The 20,277-nt window shown below is 41.1% G+C and overlaps 1 protein-coding gene across 1 annotated transcript; it reads right to left on the bottom strand.

Moving 5' to 3' along the window:
• Window positions 1-426: 426 nt before the first annotated feature.
• Window positions 427-12,542, bottom strand: LOC123995832 (solute carrier family 35 member F6-like). Its single transcript, XM_046299515.1, has 6 exons — window positions 12,364-12,542; window positions 7,885-7,957; window positions 7,543-7,714; window positions 6,662-6,877; window positions 3,270-3,380; window positions 427-1,356 (listed from the first exon to the last, which is right to left on the bottom strand). Exons 1-6 carry the CDS (start codon window positions 12,438-12,440, stop codon window positions 881-883), a joined length of 1,125 nt encoding a protein of 374 aa, XP_046155471.1. The 5' UTR covers window positions 12,441-12,542; the 3' UTR covers window positions 427-880.
• Between the last annotated feature and the right edge of the window lie 7,735 nt (window positions 12,543-20,277).

Below are 20,277 nucleotides of genomic sequence, written 5' to 3'. Positions count from 1 at the left end.
AAAAAATGTTTCAGTCTTCCAGAGACTTCTTTTGAGATGGAACGGAGGTTCACCTTCCAGCAGGACAATGACCCTAAGCACACTGCTAAAGCAACACTTAAGTGGTTAAGGGGAAACATTTAAATGTCTTGGAATAGCCTAGTCATAGCACAGACCTCAATCCAATTGAGAATCTGTGGTATCACTTAAAGATTGCTGTACACCATTGGAACCCATCCAACTTGAAGGAGCTGGAGCAGTTTTGCCTTGAAGAGTGGGCAAAAATCCCAGTGGCTAGATGTGCCAAGCTTATAGAGACATACCCCAAAATACTTGCTGCAAAAGGTGGCTCTACAAAGTATTGACTTTGCGGGGGTGAATAGTTATGTACGCTCAAGTTCTGTTTTTTTGTCTTATTTCTTGTTTGTTTCACAAAATATTTTGCATCAAAGGGTTAGGCATGTTGTGTAATTCAAATGATACAAACCCCCCAGAAATCTATTAATTCCAGGTTGTAAGGCAACAAAATAGGAAAAATGCCAAGGGGGATGAATACTTTTGCAAGCCACTGTATCAATGACCACAGTAGCGCACTCTATCAAACAATGTTATGGTAAACCTTTTGGGGATATATAAGATGCCTGCCACCACTGACACATTTAACAGATGCTGCAACAAGCCTTGAGGAGGGCTAGTCCAAGATCCTATCAATATATGTCACCTGGAATTTACAACCAGGCGTTAAAAGTTTTAAAGATATTGTCATGTAGTTATCTGAGAAGTGTGTTGTCTATGTCACACATGCATGGTGTGGAGTACGACAGGGTTATGTTATCTACATGTCATACACACACACATACACACACTTTCAGCATGTTGCGAGGTCATCATATCAGGTCAGTTAACCCTCTTCCTGCACCCTTCCCTCGTCCAGCAATCTCGTCCTCTCCACTGGGTTGACTTCTTCCTCCTCCACACTGGCGCAGCACAGAATCCTTGCTAGCACGGGGCGATGAAGCCCATTATACAGTGCCGCACCCACCAACAGCACAATGAAACCCAACACCTGTAACCCATGGAACTGCTCCCAGCCCAGAGCCAGACTGACCACCCAGATGACCACAGTGCGCAGGCTGTCCAGCACCATGCGCGTGGTGGCACTGATCTCCTTGGTGACAGAGATGCCGGCAAAGTTGAAGAAGGCGATGGACACTGTATTACCGAGCAATGCCAGGATGATCATGGGGTTGTGGCTGATCTGGCAGAAGGCGTCCAGCGCGTCTTCAAGGACATGGCGGGGGTTGTTGCTGAAGCTGCCCACCGGGATGTAGAAAAAGGGGATGAGGAGGAGCGAGAGGATGAAGAAGCCAAAGAACCCTGGAGAATGGAGAAGGGTGGAAATTAATGGAGGCAGGGTGAATTACTAAGGGACAGGTCAAAATGTACACAATTGTTACCTGGGAGAAAATGGAGGGTCGTTCTTTTTCAATTTCAGTTAGGGGGAGGGTTTAGTATTGTTTTTTTAGTCCAGGGGAGGGTCAAGTAATTTATAAATCGATTAAATGTCATATTGCTCAGTGTTTGAGAATGTGTTGGTTATTATATCTCGATGTGTGCCCAAATGCTGCCCCTCATCCCTGATTCTCTGCTGGGCGCGCAATATCAAGTGCGCCTAGTGTGGCCTTAATCAAATTATCAATAGCCTATACTATAAACTTTAGGCCTAGGCTATACGAAGAACATGCTCAGAAGGACAGGGCAAAGTTGTATTTCTAAGAAAATGTACTTCCTCAGTTTTTGCACTGCTGGGATGGTGTATATAAAACTTGGCTACACTGATTACACACTACAATGGATAGGCATTCCCAATCATGAGCCCTGGCCTGCCCTGCTCTTGCTAATGTAAACCCTTTTTTGCTGCCTAACCAATGGCTATGCTGTGTACAGTGGCTCTTCGCCATGTAATGCTTACGAAATGAGTTTCTGCATATCTAAAGTTCTGGTCTGTCCTTTTGGGATGAAAAACGTTTCCGTTTTAAACAAGATATTTTGTCACGAAAAGATGCTCGACTATGCATATAATTGACAGCTTTGGAAAGAAAACACTCACGTTTCTAAAACTGCTAAGATAGTCTGTGAGTGCCACAGAACTAATGCTACAGACGAAACCAAGATGGAATTTCATACAGGAAGTGCGCCAGATTTTGAATGCGCTGTGTTCCAATGTCTCCTTATATGGCTGTGAATGCGCCTACACGGTCTGTCGTTTCCCCAAGGTGTCTGCAGCATTGTGACGTATTTGTAGGCAAATCATTGGAAGATTGACCTTAAGAGACTACATCTACCAGGTGGCCGCTTGGGGTCCTCCATTGCAATTATTGCGTAATCTCCAGCTGAGTGTATTTTTCGTTTGCTTCGAGGAGAAACACAGCTGCCACGAATGATTTATCATCGAATAGATATGTGAAAAACACCTTAAGGATTGATTCTAAACAACATTTGCCATGTTTCTGTCAATATTAGAGTTAATTTGGTAAAAAGTTCAGATTATTTTCTTAGGCAAACGTGATGAACAAAACGGAGCGATTTCTCCTACACAAGTAATCTTTTTGGAAAAACTGAACATTTGCTATCTAACTGAGAGTCTCCTCATTGAAAACATCCGAAGTTGTTCAAAATTATTTTATTTGAATGCTTTTCTTGTTTTTTTGAAAATGTTGCCTGCTGAATGCTAGGCTTAATGCTATGCTAGCTATCAATACTCTTACACAAATGCTTGTGTAGTTATGGTTGAAAAGCATATGAAAATCTGAGATGACAGTGTTGTTTACAAAAGGCTAAGCTTGTGAGCCAATATTTATTTCATTTCACTTGCGATTTTCATGAATAGAAAAAGTTGCGTTATGCTAATGCATTATAGTTGAAGTATTTTTCTGTCGATTTCTTAGCCAAGCAGGATGAACAAAAGTGACATTTTTCGCCTACAAAAATATTATTTTTGGAAAAAAGGAACATTTGCTATCTAACTGGGAGTCTCCTGAGTGAAAGCATCTGAAGTTCTACAAACATTAGCACCATCTCAAGTACGAAATGGAGACACTTTTTTGTTGAAATAAATTAACAGAAATGGTTAAATAGATCATTAAGTACTACCTACACATCTGATTATTATGCTTGTGTTTCTTAAGAGTGTACAGGTTACAAACATTGTTACATTCTGTACATGGAGTTATACATTAACCAAATGCATACAGCCGTCCTATGTATACAGCATGTTCACTGTACCGTACCTTCAGTGCCCACTGCCCGTAAAGGATGAACATCATGCTTGTAGACAAACTTCTCCTCCAGAACCATCTGGACAGCAGCAATGACCTGGGCCATGATGATCAGAAGGTCACCTTAGAGTTAGAAGAGATGGGTAAGGCCTTTGCACAGCAGTTCCTCATTGGACATTTATTTTAGCAAGATGTTGCTGGTGTGGGAAAACCAGTCTCTGTAGAAACAAAATCAAAATAATGAAAAGTCAATAGACTCCAACTCAAGTCGTTGGCCATGTTTGAATACCATTCATATGTATCCTTCCCATTTTCCTTGAGGTAATCGCTGATCAGATGTGACTGGACTGGTGAAATAACTGCTCTGTTAAGCTTGCTTTCAACTACCCAATCATAAGTTAGATCCGTAATCAATTCAAGTGAGGACACAGTAATAATGTCAGATAAAACTGATTATGGCAGTAGGCAGAGTAGGGCTGACAACATTTAGTTGACTGGTCGATTGTTTATCAAGATTTGTTTTTAGTCGAGCAGCGGCAAATAAATAAATAAATAAAAATAAATATACCGTGGGGAGAACAAGTATTTGATACACTGCAGGTTTTCCTACTTACAAAGCATGTAGAGGTCTGTAATTTTACATCATAGGTACACTTCAACTGTGAGAGACGGAATCTAAAACAAAAATCCAGAAAATCACATTGTATGATTAATTTGCATTTTATTTTATGACATAAGTATTTGATACATCAGAAAAGCAGAACTTAATATTTGGTACAGAAACCATATGTTTCCTGTAGTTCTTGACCAGGTTTGCATACACTGCAGCAGGGATTTTGGCTCACTCCTCCATACAGACCATCTCCAGATCCTTCAGGTTTCGGGGCTGTCGCTGGGCAATACGGACTTTCAGCTCCCTCCAAACATTTTCTATTGGGTTCAGGTCTGGAGACTGGCTAGGCCACTCCAGGACCTTGAGATGCTTCTTACGGAGCCACTCCTTAGTTGCCCTGGCTGTGTGTTTCGGGTCGTTGTCATGCTGGAAGACCCAGCCACGACCCATCTTCAATGTTCTTGCTGAGGGAAGGAGGTTGTTGGCCAAGATCTTGCGATACATGGCCCCATCCATCCTCCCTTCAATACAGTGCAGTCGTCCTGTCCCCTTTGCAGAAAAGCATCCCCAAAGAATGATGTTTCCACCTCCATGCTTCAGTTGGGAGTGGTGTTCTTGGTTGTACTCATCCTTCTTCTTCCTCCAAACACGGCGAGCGGAGTTTAGACCAAAAAGCTCTATTTTTGTCTCATCAGACCACATGATCATCTCCCATTCCTCCTCTGGATCATCCAGATGGTCATTGGCAAACTTCAGACGGGCCTGGACATGTGCTGACTTGAGCAGGGGGACCTTGCGTGTGCTGTAAGATTTTAATCCATAACGGCGTAGTGTTACTAATGGTTTTCTTTGAGCCTGTGGTCCCAGCTCTCTTCAGGTCATTGACCAGGTCCTACCGTGTAGTTCTGGGCTGATCCCTCACCTTCCTCATGATCATTGATGCCCCACGAGGTGAGATTTTGCATGGAGCCCCAGACCGAGGGTGATTGACTGTCATCTTGAACTTCTTCCATTTTCTAATAATTGCACCAACAGTTGTTGCCTTCTCACCAAGCTGCTTGCCTTATTGTCCTGTAGCCCAGCCCAGCCTTGTGTAGGTCTACAATTTTATCCCTGATGTCCTTACACAGCTCTCTGGTCTTGGCCAGAGGTTGGAGTCTATTTGATTGTGTGGACAGGTGTCTTTTATACAGGTAACGAGTTCAAACAGGTGCAGTTAATACAGGTAATGGGTGGAGAACAGGAGGGCTCCTTAAAGAAAAACTAACAGGTCTGTGAGAGCCAGAATTCTTACTGGTTGGTAGGTGATCAAATACTTATGTCATGCAATAAAATGCAAATTAATTACTTAATCATACAATGTGATTTTCTGGATTTTTGTTTTAGATTCCGTCTCTCACAGTTGAAGTGTCCCTATGATAAAATTACAGACCTCTACATGCTTTGTAAGTAGGAAAACCTGCAAAATCTGCAGTGTGTCAAATACTTTTTCTCCCCACTGTGTGTGTGTGTGTATATGTGTATGTAAAAGTATTTAGTCAGCCACCAATTGTGCAAGTTCTCCCACTTAAAGATGAGAGAGGCCTGTAAATCTTCATCATAGGTACACTGCAACTATGACAGAAAAAATGAGAAAAAAAATCCAGAAAATAACATTGTAGGATTTTACATTAATTTATTTGCAAATTATGGCGGAGCGCACAACCAAGGCTACACTTGTGAGGAAAAGTTTTAGTTTTATTTTATTTCATTTATGAGTTGTAAATTTATTTTGTCTTGTTTGGAGCGCTCCTGTCAATCTTGTGTAAGGACACGCACCTGATTACGCATGGCCCTGGGCCAACGCTACCTGGCCTGCGCACAAATGTAGGCTTATAAATGTGCCCATTTGGCAATCTGATACTATTTCTGATTGTCTTAACTCACCATCACCATGGAGTCATTTTTTCTTCGCCTCAAAAAGCAAGTCAACTAAGTATATTTTTACATGAGAATGACAATAGTTCCTCAACGTAGCCTATTTGAAAAATGCTCTCCCTTTTGATAACCACTCAGCATGAAAGGGTAAAGAAAATGGTATGTTCTGATCCAGTAGAAATGTCATAAAAAAGGCCTATATTTTATCTCTTGTGCAAATAGCCTACAGCTGTGCCTGTCTGTCCGGAGCTCACTGGAGCAGGAAACTCTAAGGGCCCAGAATATTTCATACAATGTTGCAAGTTTGCTAGCATGAGCTTCAGGCCGGACCCAAGTTAATAGTTGACACAATGTTCAAGTTCCTTGCAGACAGGCCATGCATAGCCAATGTGATTTATAGGATATTTTATACCTGTGCACTGCAATGTTTTTATTTGTTGGCTTGATGTAGGCAATTTTTACATGTATTTGATCTGCGCACATCCCACGCAAGCTTTCTTCTTTTGCACAAGTATATTGAGTTTGGAAAAACTGGATGTATTCATCTTAGAAATAGTTTTCACAAACAAACTTCATATGTCTGAACTCAGACTCAAATAGGCTTCACAAAAATAACCTGTTCGCTGTGGTAAAATGTTTATTGTGATTGGTGATTTTCTACATTTATCAAAGTCCCATCAGGTAGCCTGTTTTCCGATGTGTCCATGTAAACAGGATTAAGGAAATTGTTCTTCTTGCAAAGCATGTAAACATTTAAAATCAAACTATTATATTAATCTGACTATTCACAATAATTGTATTATTGTGTGAATGAAACCATACTCATTGTGTTCTACAAGTATCCGCTTCCAACCCACCATTCTCTCAACCTTACCAGTGATGACCTCGCTAAGTTTGTGAGAGTCGTCCTTGTGTCCGCTCATGAAGTCAGCCAGGCCCACCACTATCAACCCCAGGATGGTGATGAGGATGCCTGTCCACTGACTGGCTACCAGGCGGCGCCCTAGGAAGGCCACCGAAAGCAGGCCTGTGAAGATGATCACTGCCCCGCGCAACATCTGGAAGCTGGAGGCGCTCGTCATGTTCAGAGCTGGGGAAGAGAGTCACAGACAGAGCTTGGTTCAAATAGGGTGGCAGGTATCCTAGCGGTTAATAGTGCTGTGCCAGTAACCAAAACATTACTGGTTCAAATCCCTGAGCCGACTAGGTGAAAGGCACTAACACTAAGTCGCTCTGGACAAGAGTGTCTGCTAAATGACTAGAATGTAAATAGGATTTGTTGTTTCAATATGTCTGCCCGGAGTGGCAAATGGACAGCAGTTGCACTTGGGACTATTCAATTGGTTCAACTGGCAATTAGTTCCAGGCAAAAGAAAGCAAATACTATTTGAACCCAGGTCTGCAGGCAGTCAGCACAAACTTTCACTGTGACAATCTAGAGTTCTCAGATATTGTGTTCCAGTTCCTTAATAAAATGGAGGATTCATCACAGGAACTTCAATGGAAAAATGTGTTTAATTGTGTCCCTGACCACAATGTTACAGATAATTTTGACTTCCTTGCAGTTTTTGAAAAATACTTTTGAAGAATAGAACTTGGAAGCTCTTTTCGGTGTGAATTGTCACGTTAAAATATTTTATGTAAGGTACGAGGGAATTAAATGGCGGCTCAAGCAACGAGCAACATGCCCAGAAACCCTGGAGCGCACTGCAATACCAAATTAAGATAAATATCCTGGATGTAGGGGTCACGTACCAACATACATGATGGAGGTCGCGGTCATGTCACAAAGGGCAGGGGAAAGGAAAAGGAGGGGGTTGAAGCTCTGGCCCGTGTTCATCTTGGGCTCTGGTCTCCGTCTGTCGTGACAAAGCAGCATGTGGAAGACAGCCAGACAACTGAGCTCCCCCAGGAACATCCCTACGGCCTAGAGAGGGGAGGCAGAGAGGTAGAAAGAGAGAGAGGGGAGGCAGAAGTGACAGACACTGAGCAATAAAAAAATAACTGACATTTAATCCATCCAAAATGTTGATAAAGACAAGTGATTCATTTAGGTATTAGCTTACACACTATGTATTTTTATTTGAAAGACTGTACCTGTACAAATGGGTGGGCGAATGCGTGTTCAGGGGAATCTTTACAACCCTTTGCGGAGAACATGTCAGCCCATCTGGAGGAGAAGAGAACGTTGATTAAGTTTGCTCAAGAATGTCACACCAGGTCTCCCGAGTGGCGCAGTGGTCTAAGGCACTGCATCGCAGTGCTTGAGGTGTCATTACAGCCCCAGGTTCGATACCAGGCTATATCACAGCCAACCTTGACTGGGAGACCCATGAGGCGGTGCACAATTGGCCCAGCATCGTCCGGGTTAGGGGAGCGTTTAGCCGGCCGGGATTTCCTTGTCCCATCGCGCTCTAGCGACTCCTTGTGGCAGGTGAGGTGCCTGCAAGCTGACCTGGCCAGTTTGACAGTGTTTCCTCCAACACATTGGTGTGGCTGGCTTTCAGGTTATGTGAGCAGTGTGTCAAGAAGCAGTGCAGCTTGGAAGGGTTGTTTCAGAGGACGCAAGGCTCTCAACCTTTGCCTCTCCCGAGTCCATATGAGAGTTGCAGTGATGGGACAAGACAGTAACTGCCAATGAATTTGCAGTTTTTTTTGGTTGTGTTTCAGATTAATTTCAATTGGGGACAAAATAATGGTAAATAATGTAGCGTCATTTTGGAGTCACTTATTCTAAATAAAAAATAGAATATGTTTATAAATACTTCTACATTAATATGGATGCTCCCATGATTACGGATAATCCTGAATGAATGGGCAATAATGATGAGTGAAAAAGCTACAGACACACATATCATACATATAAACAGTGCATTCGGAAAGTATTCAGACCCCTTGACTTTCTCCACATTTTGTTACGTTACAGAAGTAGTCTAAAATGGATTAAATCATTATTTTTTCCTCAATCTAAACACAATACCCCATTATGACAAAGCGAAAACAGGTTCATATTTTTTTCAAATGTATTAAAAAATAAAAATGTACTTATTTACATAAGTATTCAGACCCTGTGCTATGAGACTCGAAATTGAGCTCAGGTGCATCCTGTTTCCATTGATCATCCTTGATGTTTCTACAACTTGGGAGTCCACCTGTGGTAAATGCAATTGATAGGACATGATTTGGAAAGGCACACACCGGTCTATATAAGATCACACAGTTGACAGTGCATGGCAGAGCAAGCCATGAGGTTGAAAGAAAGAGCTCAGAGACAGGATTGGGTAATGGTAAATATCTGGGGAAGGGTACCAAAACATATCTGTAGCATTGAAGGACCCAAAGAACACAGTTGCCTCCATTCTTAAAAGGAAGAAGTTTGGAACCACCAAGACTCTTCCTAGAGCTGGCCACGTGGCCAAACTGAGCAATCAGTGAGAAGGGCCTTGGTGAGGGAGGTGACCAAATACCCAATGGTCACTCTGACAGAGCTCCAGAGTTCCTCTATGGAGATGGGAGAACCTTCCAGAAGGACAACCATCTCTGGAGCACTCTACCAAATCAGGCCTTTATGGTAGAATGCCACTTTCAATCAAAGGCACATGACAGCCCACTTGGAGTTTGCCTAAAGGCCTCTCAGACCATGAGAAACAAGATTCTCTGGTCTGATGAAACCAAGATTGAACTCGTTGTCCTGAATGCTAAGCGTCACGTCTGGAGGAAACCTGGCACTATTTCTACAGTGAAGCATGGTGATGGCAGCATCATGCTGTGTGGATGTTTTTCAGCAGCAGGGACTGGGAGACTAGTCAGGATTGAGAGAAAGATGAACGCAGCGAAGTACAGAGAGATCCTTGATGAAAACTTGCAACAGAGTGCTCAGGACCTCAGCGATGCTCCCCTTCCAACCTGACAGAGCTTGAGAGGATCTGCAGAGAAGTGCAGAAGTGCAGGAAATACAGGTGTGCCAAGCTTGTAGCGTCATGCCATGTAGAAATGACTGACATAGCAGATTTGGACGCGACTAAAAATACAAATGTGGTGTTTTGTGCTTGTGCACATAATTACATTACCTGACCTCCCCCAGTAAGACTAATCCCATCCAAATAGGGCATATCACATCAGACAGCAAAATGGATGCAGAAGACATGACAAATAAACTTGAAATGGGGGAATGTTTACTCATTGCTCAGGAGGTAAAGGGAAAGTCAGATGTGTGGAATACATTTGTCCATTTGTCTTGCTGTGGAAAATACTGGAGATCAATAAAAATGTAAGGAGCAAGCTCTATGTGCATATTATGTGTGCCAAACAGGTGCTGTAATAGATTACAATATAATTTTTCTGACCATTTGGAACAATGTAAAGACTAAATTAATTCTAACCATACCAGAGAGTTTGTTCAAGCCTTTATTACAGCAAAGACTAACTGTCGCATTCATTTGCGAATGCAATTTCCAAAATGGAACTGTTTATTTATTGATTAAGCAAATTATTCAAGGATCGCTTTGTTTTATTTTAAAACTAAAATGCTTGATTGTATTTCAAATCGTGAATGACTCGAATGCTGTATGACATGAACAAATTAATGATTGATACAGTAGCCTATATAAGTATTGAAATATAGGCCTAAGTAAGTTACAGTATTAAGACTAAACAGGATGTGCTTTTAGGCCTACAGCTCAGTGGTGGTTATACGAGGCTGCTATACTAAGCCTACTAATTATAATTACACTATTTATAATAGTAATAATAACAATAAGAAGATCAAGAAAAAGGAGCGTGTTTATAAATATAATTTTTATGACAATTTGGAACAGCCTAATAAACAAATCATCATTGTTTTTTGCCAGATGTCTAGCCTGCATTTTCCGTACTTGACGCCCAAGTGCTTAGCTTTCAAATAGCTAAAAGCGAGCTAGTTGGAGAGTGTGTGTGTGTGTGTGTACTTCCGTTTGTACCACCTCATGGTAAAATGACACATGAGTTGAAAATATTGAAAGCATGCGGTACACAGAATGCACCACAGCCTAGTGCGGTACCCCCAACAATGCGTTACTGACTGCTCTATTGACAATGAAAGACGTCCGTCGGAATGCAATGAGTTTGATGCATCAGGAGGACATGAGTCATCAGTCTCGTCTCTGCTCCACACACACCGAACAGATTCCGATATGCTGTTTTGAGTTTTTATGCAACTTGGTGAATTTATTAATATATATATATTTTTTGTTTTATAATTATGTCCCCCCCACTTCTAAAAGCAAAGTTGTGCCCCTGCAGAAACTGAACATCGAGCTCACAGAAAAATGGAATTCAAATTATTTTATAGATTTAGTTTAAAATTTAAAAAATACCCAACTTTTCTATTAATCGGTCAGCACTAGCACCTATTGGCTTTTATAGTCCAATAGGCCTAATCAGTAAAGGCATGACTGGCATGTGAGTGTTCTCCTTGCTGATTCAATAGAAGGGATGTAGTAGCCACAGTGCCACACAAAGTGATGATGCTGCCTTTTCCCTCACACCAGCAGATTGAGCTCCATATCATAAATATGCCCGATTGAGTCAATGGTTTATTGACAAAAGTTAGCTCTTGATCTGAACACATTTGACATTCACACACTGCCAAGTCTTTAACACAGTTGGTCAAATAAACTCAAAGGGTCTTCACAAATTACCCCTAAAAATAAATAAAATAAATTCTAAACAACAAACAACTGTTCTCAGCTCAAGATAACATTCTCCTCAGTGAAGCGCAGACAGTGAAGGGTTTGGTTTCAGGTGACTGCCCTGGTAAGAAGTACCAAAAAGTGGATGAAACTTGATCTCTCTATTTGCTACATTGACTCATTTCACTGAGCAAGAGCAACCATGTGTAACATACAGTATCCATATTGAGGGACTTTTGCCAGACTAGACCACATCTTTGACAAAATGTTAAAGTTGATTAGGTGTCATTTCCACATGACATAAAAAAGCAGAGTAGCAGAACTACCACCTGTAACCCCAATCCACATCCTATTTTGCATGACAGCAAAATAAGTTAAACTGCTGTAATTTACAGAAGTCAATTTAGAGTCGTGTCTGTTTTGTGGCACAAAGCCAGTGATTTGCTGAGACAGCAGTGTCCTGCATTTCATGACATGACAAGACATGAATCAACAGTGACACAAGACATGAATCAACAGTGACGCAAGGCAAATGTTAAAGGTTTCCTTGTCTGGCATTTTATCTAATGTCTAGCAATTTCCCCATTTCAAATGTAATCATACATTACAATTGACAGCTGTAATTAAACTTACAGAATATCATTATCAACCATGCTTGATTGTATAAAAAGGTATTTACAAAGATGGTGGAAATATTTACTTTCCCAAATTAAAGATACCATGAATCGCCAATTTAGACAACTGTTGATACAAATATATTGAGGAACAACTCTCTTTACCATGAATAGTGCAATAAACATGAACAACATTTCAGGCTGAATCTTGGTCTAACACGCATTACATTCGCGTTGGCTACATTGTAAACACGGTGTCATCAATGGACAACATAATTGAAGCGTTCACTTACTTTGCTGATAGCGTGTTGATAGAGCCGGTTGTGAGCATAAGACCCGCAAGAAAGAGTTGATACTTTGTCCAAGCCATGTTGGACGTGCGAGGATATAATATACAATAACTAGAAACTTTGTTTCAAACCCAGCGAGATGTTTACCAGCAACCGTGTGCACTCCATCTGCCTACAAAAATTCAATCACATGACTTTGAGTGTCAGCTGACTGAGTGCGCACAAGCAGTGAAAGGATGGTTTCTGGCTCGTGGGGCATTTTGTTTGAAATGCAACCCTGTCTCCTAGGGAGTAGGTTACTTTTTGAAGACACGGACTGCTTCTGTATGTGTATACTGTTTAATACAACTTAAAAAATGCTTTTATTGAACACACATGCTGGCAAAAAAATGTCCAGGCTTCTGCCTCCCTGTGACAATCAAGCCCCTCCTATGTCACTGCTCAACATTAACATTACACCACATCTCCCTTTATTGAAAAGAACATACTGAGCGGGGTTCAGTCTGGCTTTAGATCAGGGCACAACACCATAACTGTGCAAACAACATCATTAATGCACTTGATAAAAAGCAACGTTGTGCTGCTCTGTTTGTGAATTTATCAAAGGCCTTTGATTCAGTTGACCATGAATTGTTGCTAGCGAGACTCAGAAACATTGGCCTCAGTGAAGGGGCAGTAAATTGGTTTAGGAACTATCTTTCTGACAGAACACAATGTGTATATACGGACAATCACAGTCTAGCTTTCTTGAGATTAATAGAGGTGTGCCCCAGGGTTCCATTTTAGCTCCTGTGTTGTTCTCAGTTTTCATTAATGATTTGGGAAATGGGATGCAACCAGCAAAGTTACATCTATATGCAGATGATACAGTTATATATGTGCTCCTTTTGTGGTTCAGGCTGTTGAAGAGCTCCAGACTGCTTTTCAGTCACTGCAGGCCTCCCTTTATGGTCTCAAACTGGTCTTGAATGTACAAAAAACTAAATCCATGACCTTTACCAGAGCTAGAACTCTGCCAGAGAATGTTAGCATTGTCACATCTGGTGGCGTATCCATTGAAAAAGTGTCATTCTACAAATACTTAGGTATTTGGTTGGATGACAAGTTGTCCTTTAAAGTTCATGTGGATAATCTTGTGACAAAGCTTAACTTGAAATTGGGTTTTTATTTTCATAATAAGGCTTGGCTAGAAAAAAGCTTGTTCAGTCCACTTTCCTCTCTGTAATTGATTATGGTGACTTGTTGTATATACATGCAGCCTCCTCCGTCTTACAAAGACTGCACTCTTTATCATGCATCCTACCGCTTTATTACAAATGCCAAGTCACTCACCCACCATTGCACATTGTACCAAATGGTAGGTTGGACCTCACTTTATATGCGCAGAAAGATACATTTGTATGTGTTCATCTACAAAGCCCTTTTGGGTAAACTCCCTCTTTACCTCTGTAGTCTGGTCTCCTTCACCACCAGCAGTTACCATACCTGGTCTGCTCGGTGGTTGCTACTTAAAGTCCACAGGACATTCACAGTATTAGTTCTCTTCTTCTAGACTGCCTTCTCTTCTTCTACACCAGATGCATGGAATAGTCTACAATCCATGCTTCATCTAGATATGTTAGTGCCACTGAATTAATTTTAAATATTGATGGGAAACTGTTACAGAGGAGTGTAAATGCTTTTTTTTAGGCGGGATCATGTTGTTGTATGTTTTAATTATGTAATTAATTGATTGTTGCTGCCTTCTTGGCCAGGTTTCCCTTGAAAAAGAGACTCTGGGTCTCAATGGGCATTTCCTGGTCAAATAAAGGTTAAAAAAAAAAAATTCTACATGTTACCACTGGCTAAATCTATGACATTAAAATGCCTATTTACTCTGTTCCATCTGACTGTGCAATCCACTGTCTCATCAACACAGGCAGGGAAATTATAAACTTGATCTCCACTATAAAAAGCATCTAGACATCTGACATTTATTTTAGACTAACTTGTAGTTTTCAACAGTGGAGATTTGTATAAACATTGCCGTCTGTCTCTCCGATATTTGCAACATTGTTTCAATATTCAAATTTGATCTCCAACTTTCCCATAGTAATGAACGTGTAGGGGTCGGTAATCGGGATGAGAGAGACAGGCAGGGTTTCTCAGCCAGTCAAAATCATGAATCAGCTGGCATTATTTTATGGATATATACAAATAAATGTCACTTGAAAAAAGGTCAAACGAAACGAAGCGCAGCTAGTTTGCAGTCTTTCCAGATTTTGTTTGAAGTTATTGTGTTAGCTGTGTTGTTGGCTAGCTCCTCTGTCGCAAGAGGGCACATGTTCTATGCCAGGCAAAATCGTGACTCATTAGCTCATTGTATCCAAATAAATGTCACATCTTAAACAAATGCAGCTACTGTTGTTATTCTGTCTGCACTGTTTGTCGTGACTGTAAATTAGCCGTAGTTGGCTAGCTAAGAACATTGCCAACCAGTATGGCAATAGAACATTCAGAACAAAAAGACTGAAAGACTGGGTCACGGCTCTGGCAACCGAACTAATAGAACGAACGACCAGCCGGCTTGGGTAGCAACCATAGCTTTTTATGGGGGACTATATCTTGTGGAAGTCCTTAAGCCATTTTGCCACAACTTTGGAAGTATGGTTGGGGTCATTGTCCATTTGCACGACCCATTTGCGACCAAGCTTTAACTTCCTGACTGATGTCTTGAGATGTTGCTTCAATATATCCACATAATTTTCTATCCTCATGATGCCATCTATTTTGTGAAGTGCACCAGTCCCTCCTGCAGCAAAGCACCCCCACGACATGATGCTGCTACCCCCGTGCTTAACGGTTGGGATGATGTTCTTCAGCTCATTATGGCCAAACAGTTCAATTTTTTGTTTCATCAGATATTTCTCCAAAAAGTACGATCTTTATCCCCACGTGCAGTTGCAAACCGTAGTCTGACTTTTTTATGACGGTTTTGGAGCAGTGGCTTCTTCCTTGCTGAGCGGCCTGTCAGGTTATGTCGATTGTAGGACTCGTTTTACTGTGGATAAAAATACTTTTGTACCCGTTTTCTCCAGCATCTTCACAAGGTCCTTTGCTGCTGTTCTAGAATTGATTTGCACTTTTCAAACCTAAGTACGTTCATCTCTAGGAGACAGAACGCGTCTCCTTCCTGAGCGGTATGATGGCTGCATGGTCCCCGGTGTCTATACTTGCATACAATTGTTTGTACAGATAAACGTGATACCTTCAGGCGTTTGGAAATGGCTCCCAAGGATGAACCAGATTTGTCTTCAAAATAAATCTGAGGTCTTGGCTGATTTCCTTTTATTTTCCAATGATGTCAAGCGAAGAGGCACTGAGTTCGAAGGTAGGCCTTGAAATATATCCATAGGTACACCTCCAATTGAGTCAAATGATGTCAATTTGCCTATCAGAAGCTTCTAAAGCCATGACATCATTTTTTGGAATTTTCCAAGCTGTTTAAAAGGCACAGTCAATTTAGTGCATGAAAACTTCTGACCCACTGGAATTATTATACAGTGAATTATAAGTGAAATAATCTGTCTGTAAACAATTGTTGGAAAAATTACTTGTGTCATGCACAAAGTAGATGTCCTAACCAACTTGCCAAAACCATAGTTTGTTAATAGTTTGTTAATTAACATTTGTGGAGTGGTTGAAAAACAAGTGTATCTTCAAATCACATACCTATAAATGAACTTACTTCAGAGAAAAAAAACAAATGTAGTAAATATTCTCAACAACATGTATTCATTGTCTAACAGATACAAATAAATTCAATAAACTTGAAATCATCAGCATGGTAATGAAGAAAATAGCAAAGACTGGATCTTTCCCAAATAAATTGTATATGTTTTTATGTAGATACAACTATGTGGATGTTGACATTAGGATGTTTAAAGGGACAACTACATAATTGTTTACATGGGCCAAGTGATAACTGAGCAATAGATGGTATCTTATAATATAGAAACTGAGTATTATTCCTTATTGTTACTAAATTCTGGGTTAATATTGGACAAACACGGCATTGGGTTAATTCAACCCAGCGTGTTTGGGTTGTGTTTCTAACCCAGCGCCTTGGGTTGAACGCTTGACCCAACTGCCGGGTTAATTAAACTACTATATATTGCTGGGTTAAAACAACCCATTGTATTGGGTCGTGACATAAACCCAGCACATTGGGTTGGGAGATTGACCCAGCAGAGGGGTAAATTATATAATCCTAATTTCAATTTTGCTTGAAATGACACATATGGAATCATGTAGTATCCAAAAAAGTGTTAAACAAATCAAAATATATTTTATATTTGAGATTCTTTTAAAGTAGTCACCCTTTGCCTTGATGACAGCTTTGCACACTTGTCATGACTGTCCTGTGAGGATCCAGATGGGTCGGATGTGTTTGGGAATGTCGGATCAGCTTTGCAGTGGATAACTTCGGTCAGACCCCCTCTCACCCCAGAAGGGAGCAGGTGGGGGGTTGACAGTTCACACCCTGTTGTAAATCAGCGATGAAAATATTCCGCTATCTCACTCTCCAAATTCACACAGGAATATGCCTTTATTTCACATTTGTTTTCATGACAAAACTCTAAGACTTTCTAAAGCATAGAACATGGAGAATAACATAGAACATGGAGAATGGGCAGAGGTGACCTAAGAGAAGACTAATGTCATATAGGTTGTTATTTTGTGATGTCATTACAAATGTTATAAAGGAAATACTGTAACTTGAAAGGTATACCCAATATATGTGTGAACTTTCCATCCTTTACGTTGTGTATGAGATATGAAAATTTATGAAAGTGCTTTTGTTAAAGAGAGGGATGTGAACTTAGAAACTATAAGATTATATATATTTGTACAAGTGAGTAGTCACCAACCCCTTGAGTGAGGTCCGAGTGCATGTCAGCCTCACAAACTGCCTTGTCGTCTGGGGAAGGAGAGGAGAAACCAAGGTGCAGCGTGGTAAGTGTTCATATTTTAAATATTTTAATGAACACTGAAAACAAAACAATAAACAACCAATAAACAGTCCTGTAAGGTGCAACACAACACTAAACAGAAAATAACCACCCACAAAACACAATTAAAAACTGCCTACCTAAATATGGATCTCAATCAGGGACAACGATTGACAGCTGCCTCTGATTGAGAACCATGACAGGCCAAACACAGAAATAGAAAATCATAGACAAACTAACATAGACAACCCACCCAATTCACGCCCTGACCATACTAAAGCAAAAGGCAAAACAAAGGAACTAAGGTCAGAACTTGACAGTACCCCCACCCCCCGCCGCAAAACCTGAACATATAGGGGAGGGTCTGGGTGGGTGTCTGTCCGCGGTGGCGGCTCTGGTGCGGGACGTGGACCCCACTCCACCATAGCCTTTCTCTGCTTCCTTAACCGCCTCCGTGGTCTCTTAAGAGCGGCGACCCTCGCAGCCGACCTCGGACTGGGGACCCTAGCCACGGGTCCCGAATGGACGGGAGATTCCGGCAGCACCGGACGGATGGGAGACTCCGGCAGCGCCGGACAGGTGGGAGTATATGATTACTGTAAGAGTAGTTTCTAAAATGTACAAATGTTAAGAGGAGCCCTCTCCATGTCTTTTGTAGCATATCATGTCAGTCCACTAAGGACGTGTTTAAATGTATTAAGTGTGTATGTTTACCCTGTGTTGCCATTTAGTTAGCTAGCAAATAAATCACTCAACCAATTTGTGTAGTACTGAATCTTAAGTAAGGCTGGGTTTTTTGCAGATGCAGGAGGTTACGACTCTTCAGAATGATAATTTGATACGAGGTTATAATTAATGAGTTGACTGTTTATGGCTGTAATAGGTAAAGACCTTTACAGTTTAATTTGGAAGATAACTCTTTAAATAACCGGTCTCGTGGTGACCCAAATCCTAATTAGTTAATTGTTGCATGATTAATTTAATTGAGTAACAATTATACGTAGTTAGTTGATTAGAGAAATAACAGTCTACAGATTAATGAAAGTAAAGTCACAACGCTCTTGGCATTCTGTCAAACAGCTTCATAAGGTTGTCACCTGGAATGCATTTCAATTAACAGGTGTGCCTTGTTAATTTGTGGAATTTCTTTCCTTCTTAATGTGTTTGAGCCAATCAGTTGTGTTGTGACAAGGTAGGGATGGTATACAGAAGATAGCCCTATTTGGTAGAAGACCAAGTCCAAGAACAGCTCAAATCAAATCAAAGTTTATTTGTCACGTGCACCGAATACAACAGGTGAATACCTTACAGTGAAATGCTTACTTACAGGCTCTAACCAACAGTGCAAAAAAGGTATTGGGTGAACAATAGGTGAGTAAAGAAAGAAAAACAACAGTGAAAAAGACAATAGTGAGGCTATATGCAGACACCGGTTAGTCAGGCTGATTGAGGTAGTATGTACATGTAGATATGGTTAAAGGTACTATGCATATATGATAAACAGAGAGTAGCAGTAGTGTAAAAGAGGGGTTGGCAGGTGGTGGGTAGTGGGTGGAAGGACACAATGCAGATGGCCCGGTTAGCCAATGTGAGGGGGCACTGGTTGGCCATGCCAATTTGTACCAGAATTTATAGTTAAAGTGACTGTGCATATATAATAAGAAAAGATAAATGACAGTCCATCATCACTTTAAGACATGAAGGTCAGTCAATCTGGGAAATTTCAAGAAGCGCTATGATGAAACTGGCTCTCATTAGGACCACCACAGGAAAGGAAGACCCAAAGTCACCTCTGCTGCAGAGTTTAAGTTCATTAGAGTCAGCCTCAGAAATTGGAGCCCAAATAAATGCTTCACAGAGTTCAAGTAACAGACACATGTCAACATCAACTGTTCAGAGGAGACTGTCTGAATCAGGCCTTCATGGTCAATTTGCTGCAAAGAAACCACTACTAAAGGACACCGATAATGAGAAGTGACTTGATTGGCCAATAAACACAAGCAATGGACATTAGACCGGTGGAAATCTGTCCTTTGGTCTGATGAGTGCAAATTCGAGATTTTTGGCTCCATCCGCCGTGTCTCTGTGAGACGCAGGGTAGGTGATCTCTGCATGTGTGGTTCCCACCATGAAGTATGGAGGAGGAGTGATGGTGTGGGGGTGCTTTACTGGTGACATTGTCAGTGATTTATTTAGAATTCAAGGCACACTTAAACAGCATGGCTTCCACAGCATTCTGCAGTGATATGTCATCCCATCTGGTTTGAGCTTAGTGGGACTATAATTTGTTTTTCAACATGAAAACGACCCAAAACACACCTTCAGGCTGTGTAAGGGCTATTTGACCAAGAAAGAGCATGATGGAGTGCTGCATCAGATGACTTGGCCTCCACAATCACCAGACCTCAACCCAATTGAGAAGGTTTGGGATGAGTTGGACTGCAGAGTGATGGAAAAGCAGCAAACAAGTGCTCAACATATGTCGGAACTCCTTCAAGACTGTTGGAAAAGCATTCCTCAGGAAGCTGGTTGAGAGAATGCCAAAAGTGTGCAAAGCTGTCATCAAGGTAAAGGGTGGCTACTTTGAAAAATTTAAAATATAAAATGCAGTTTGATTTGTTTAACAGGTTTTTGGTTACTACATGATTCCATATGTGTTATTTCATAAAAATAAAGAAAACCCCTTGAATGAGTAGTTGTGTCCAAACCTTTGACTGGTACTGTCACGTTCTTTCAAAATCGAACCCAGAAGCAGTCCAGGACAAGGAGAGTAGGAAGAAGGTGAGTATTTATTTACAAGTGAATGTGAATGGGTAGATATATCCAGGTGGCGTAGCGGGCAGCGGTGGTGAGTTGATGGGCGTAAATAGGTGGATCCAATGGGGTAGCGGAATCCTCCGACGACCAGGCGGGAATGGGGTAAATG

The sequence above is a fragment of the Oncorhynchus gorbuscha genome, linkage group LG14, assembly GCF_021184085.1.
Source record: "Oncorhynchus gorbuscha isolate QuinsamMale2020 ecotype Even-year linkage group LG14, OgorEven_v1.0, whole genome shotgun sequence".
NCBI lineage: Eukaryota > Metazoa > Chordata > Actinopteri > Salmoniformes > Salmonidae > Oncorhynchus > Oncorhynchus gorbuscha.
The sequence above is the reverse complement of the archived record's forward strand: the minus strand, read 5'-3'. Positions and strand labels throughout refer to the sequence as shown.

Bases quoted from the DNA above. Each gene is read 5' to 3' on its own strand.
- LOC123995832 (XM_046299515.1), bottom strand. From the start codon at position 12,440: ATGGCTTGGACAAAGTATCAACTCTTTCTTGCGGGTCTTATGCTCACA. The intron at 6,878-7,542 runs GTACGTGACCCC...TCTCTTCCCCAG, and splicing joins GACCTCCATCATGTATGTTG to CTCTGAACATGACGAGCGCC. The intron at 3,381-6,661 runs GTAAGGTTGAGA...TCTAACTCTAAG, and splicing joins ACTTAGCGAGGTCATCACTG to GTGACCTTCTGATCATCATG.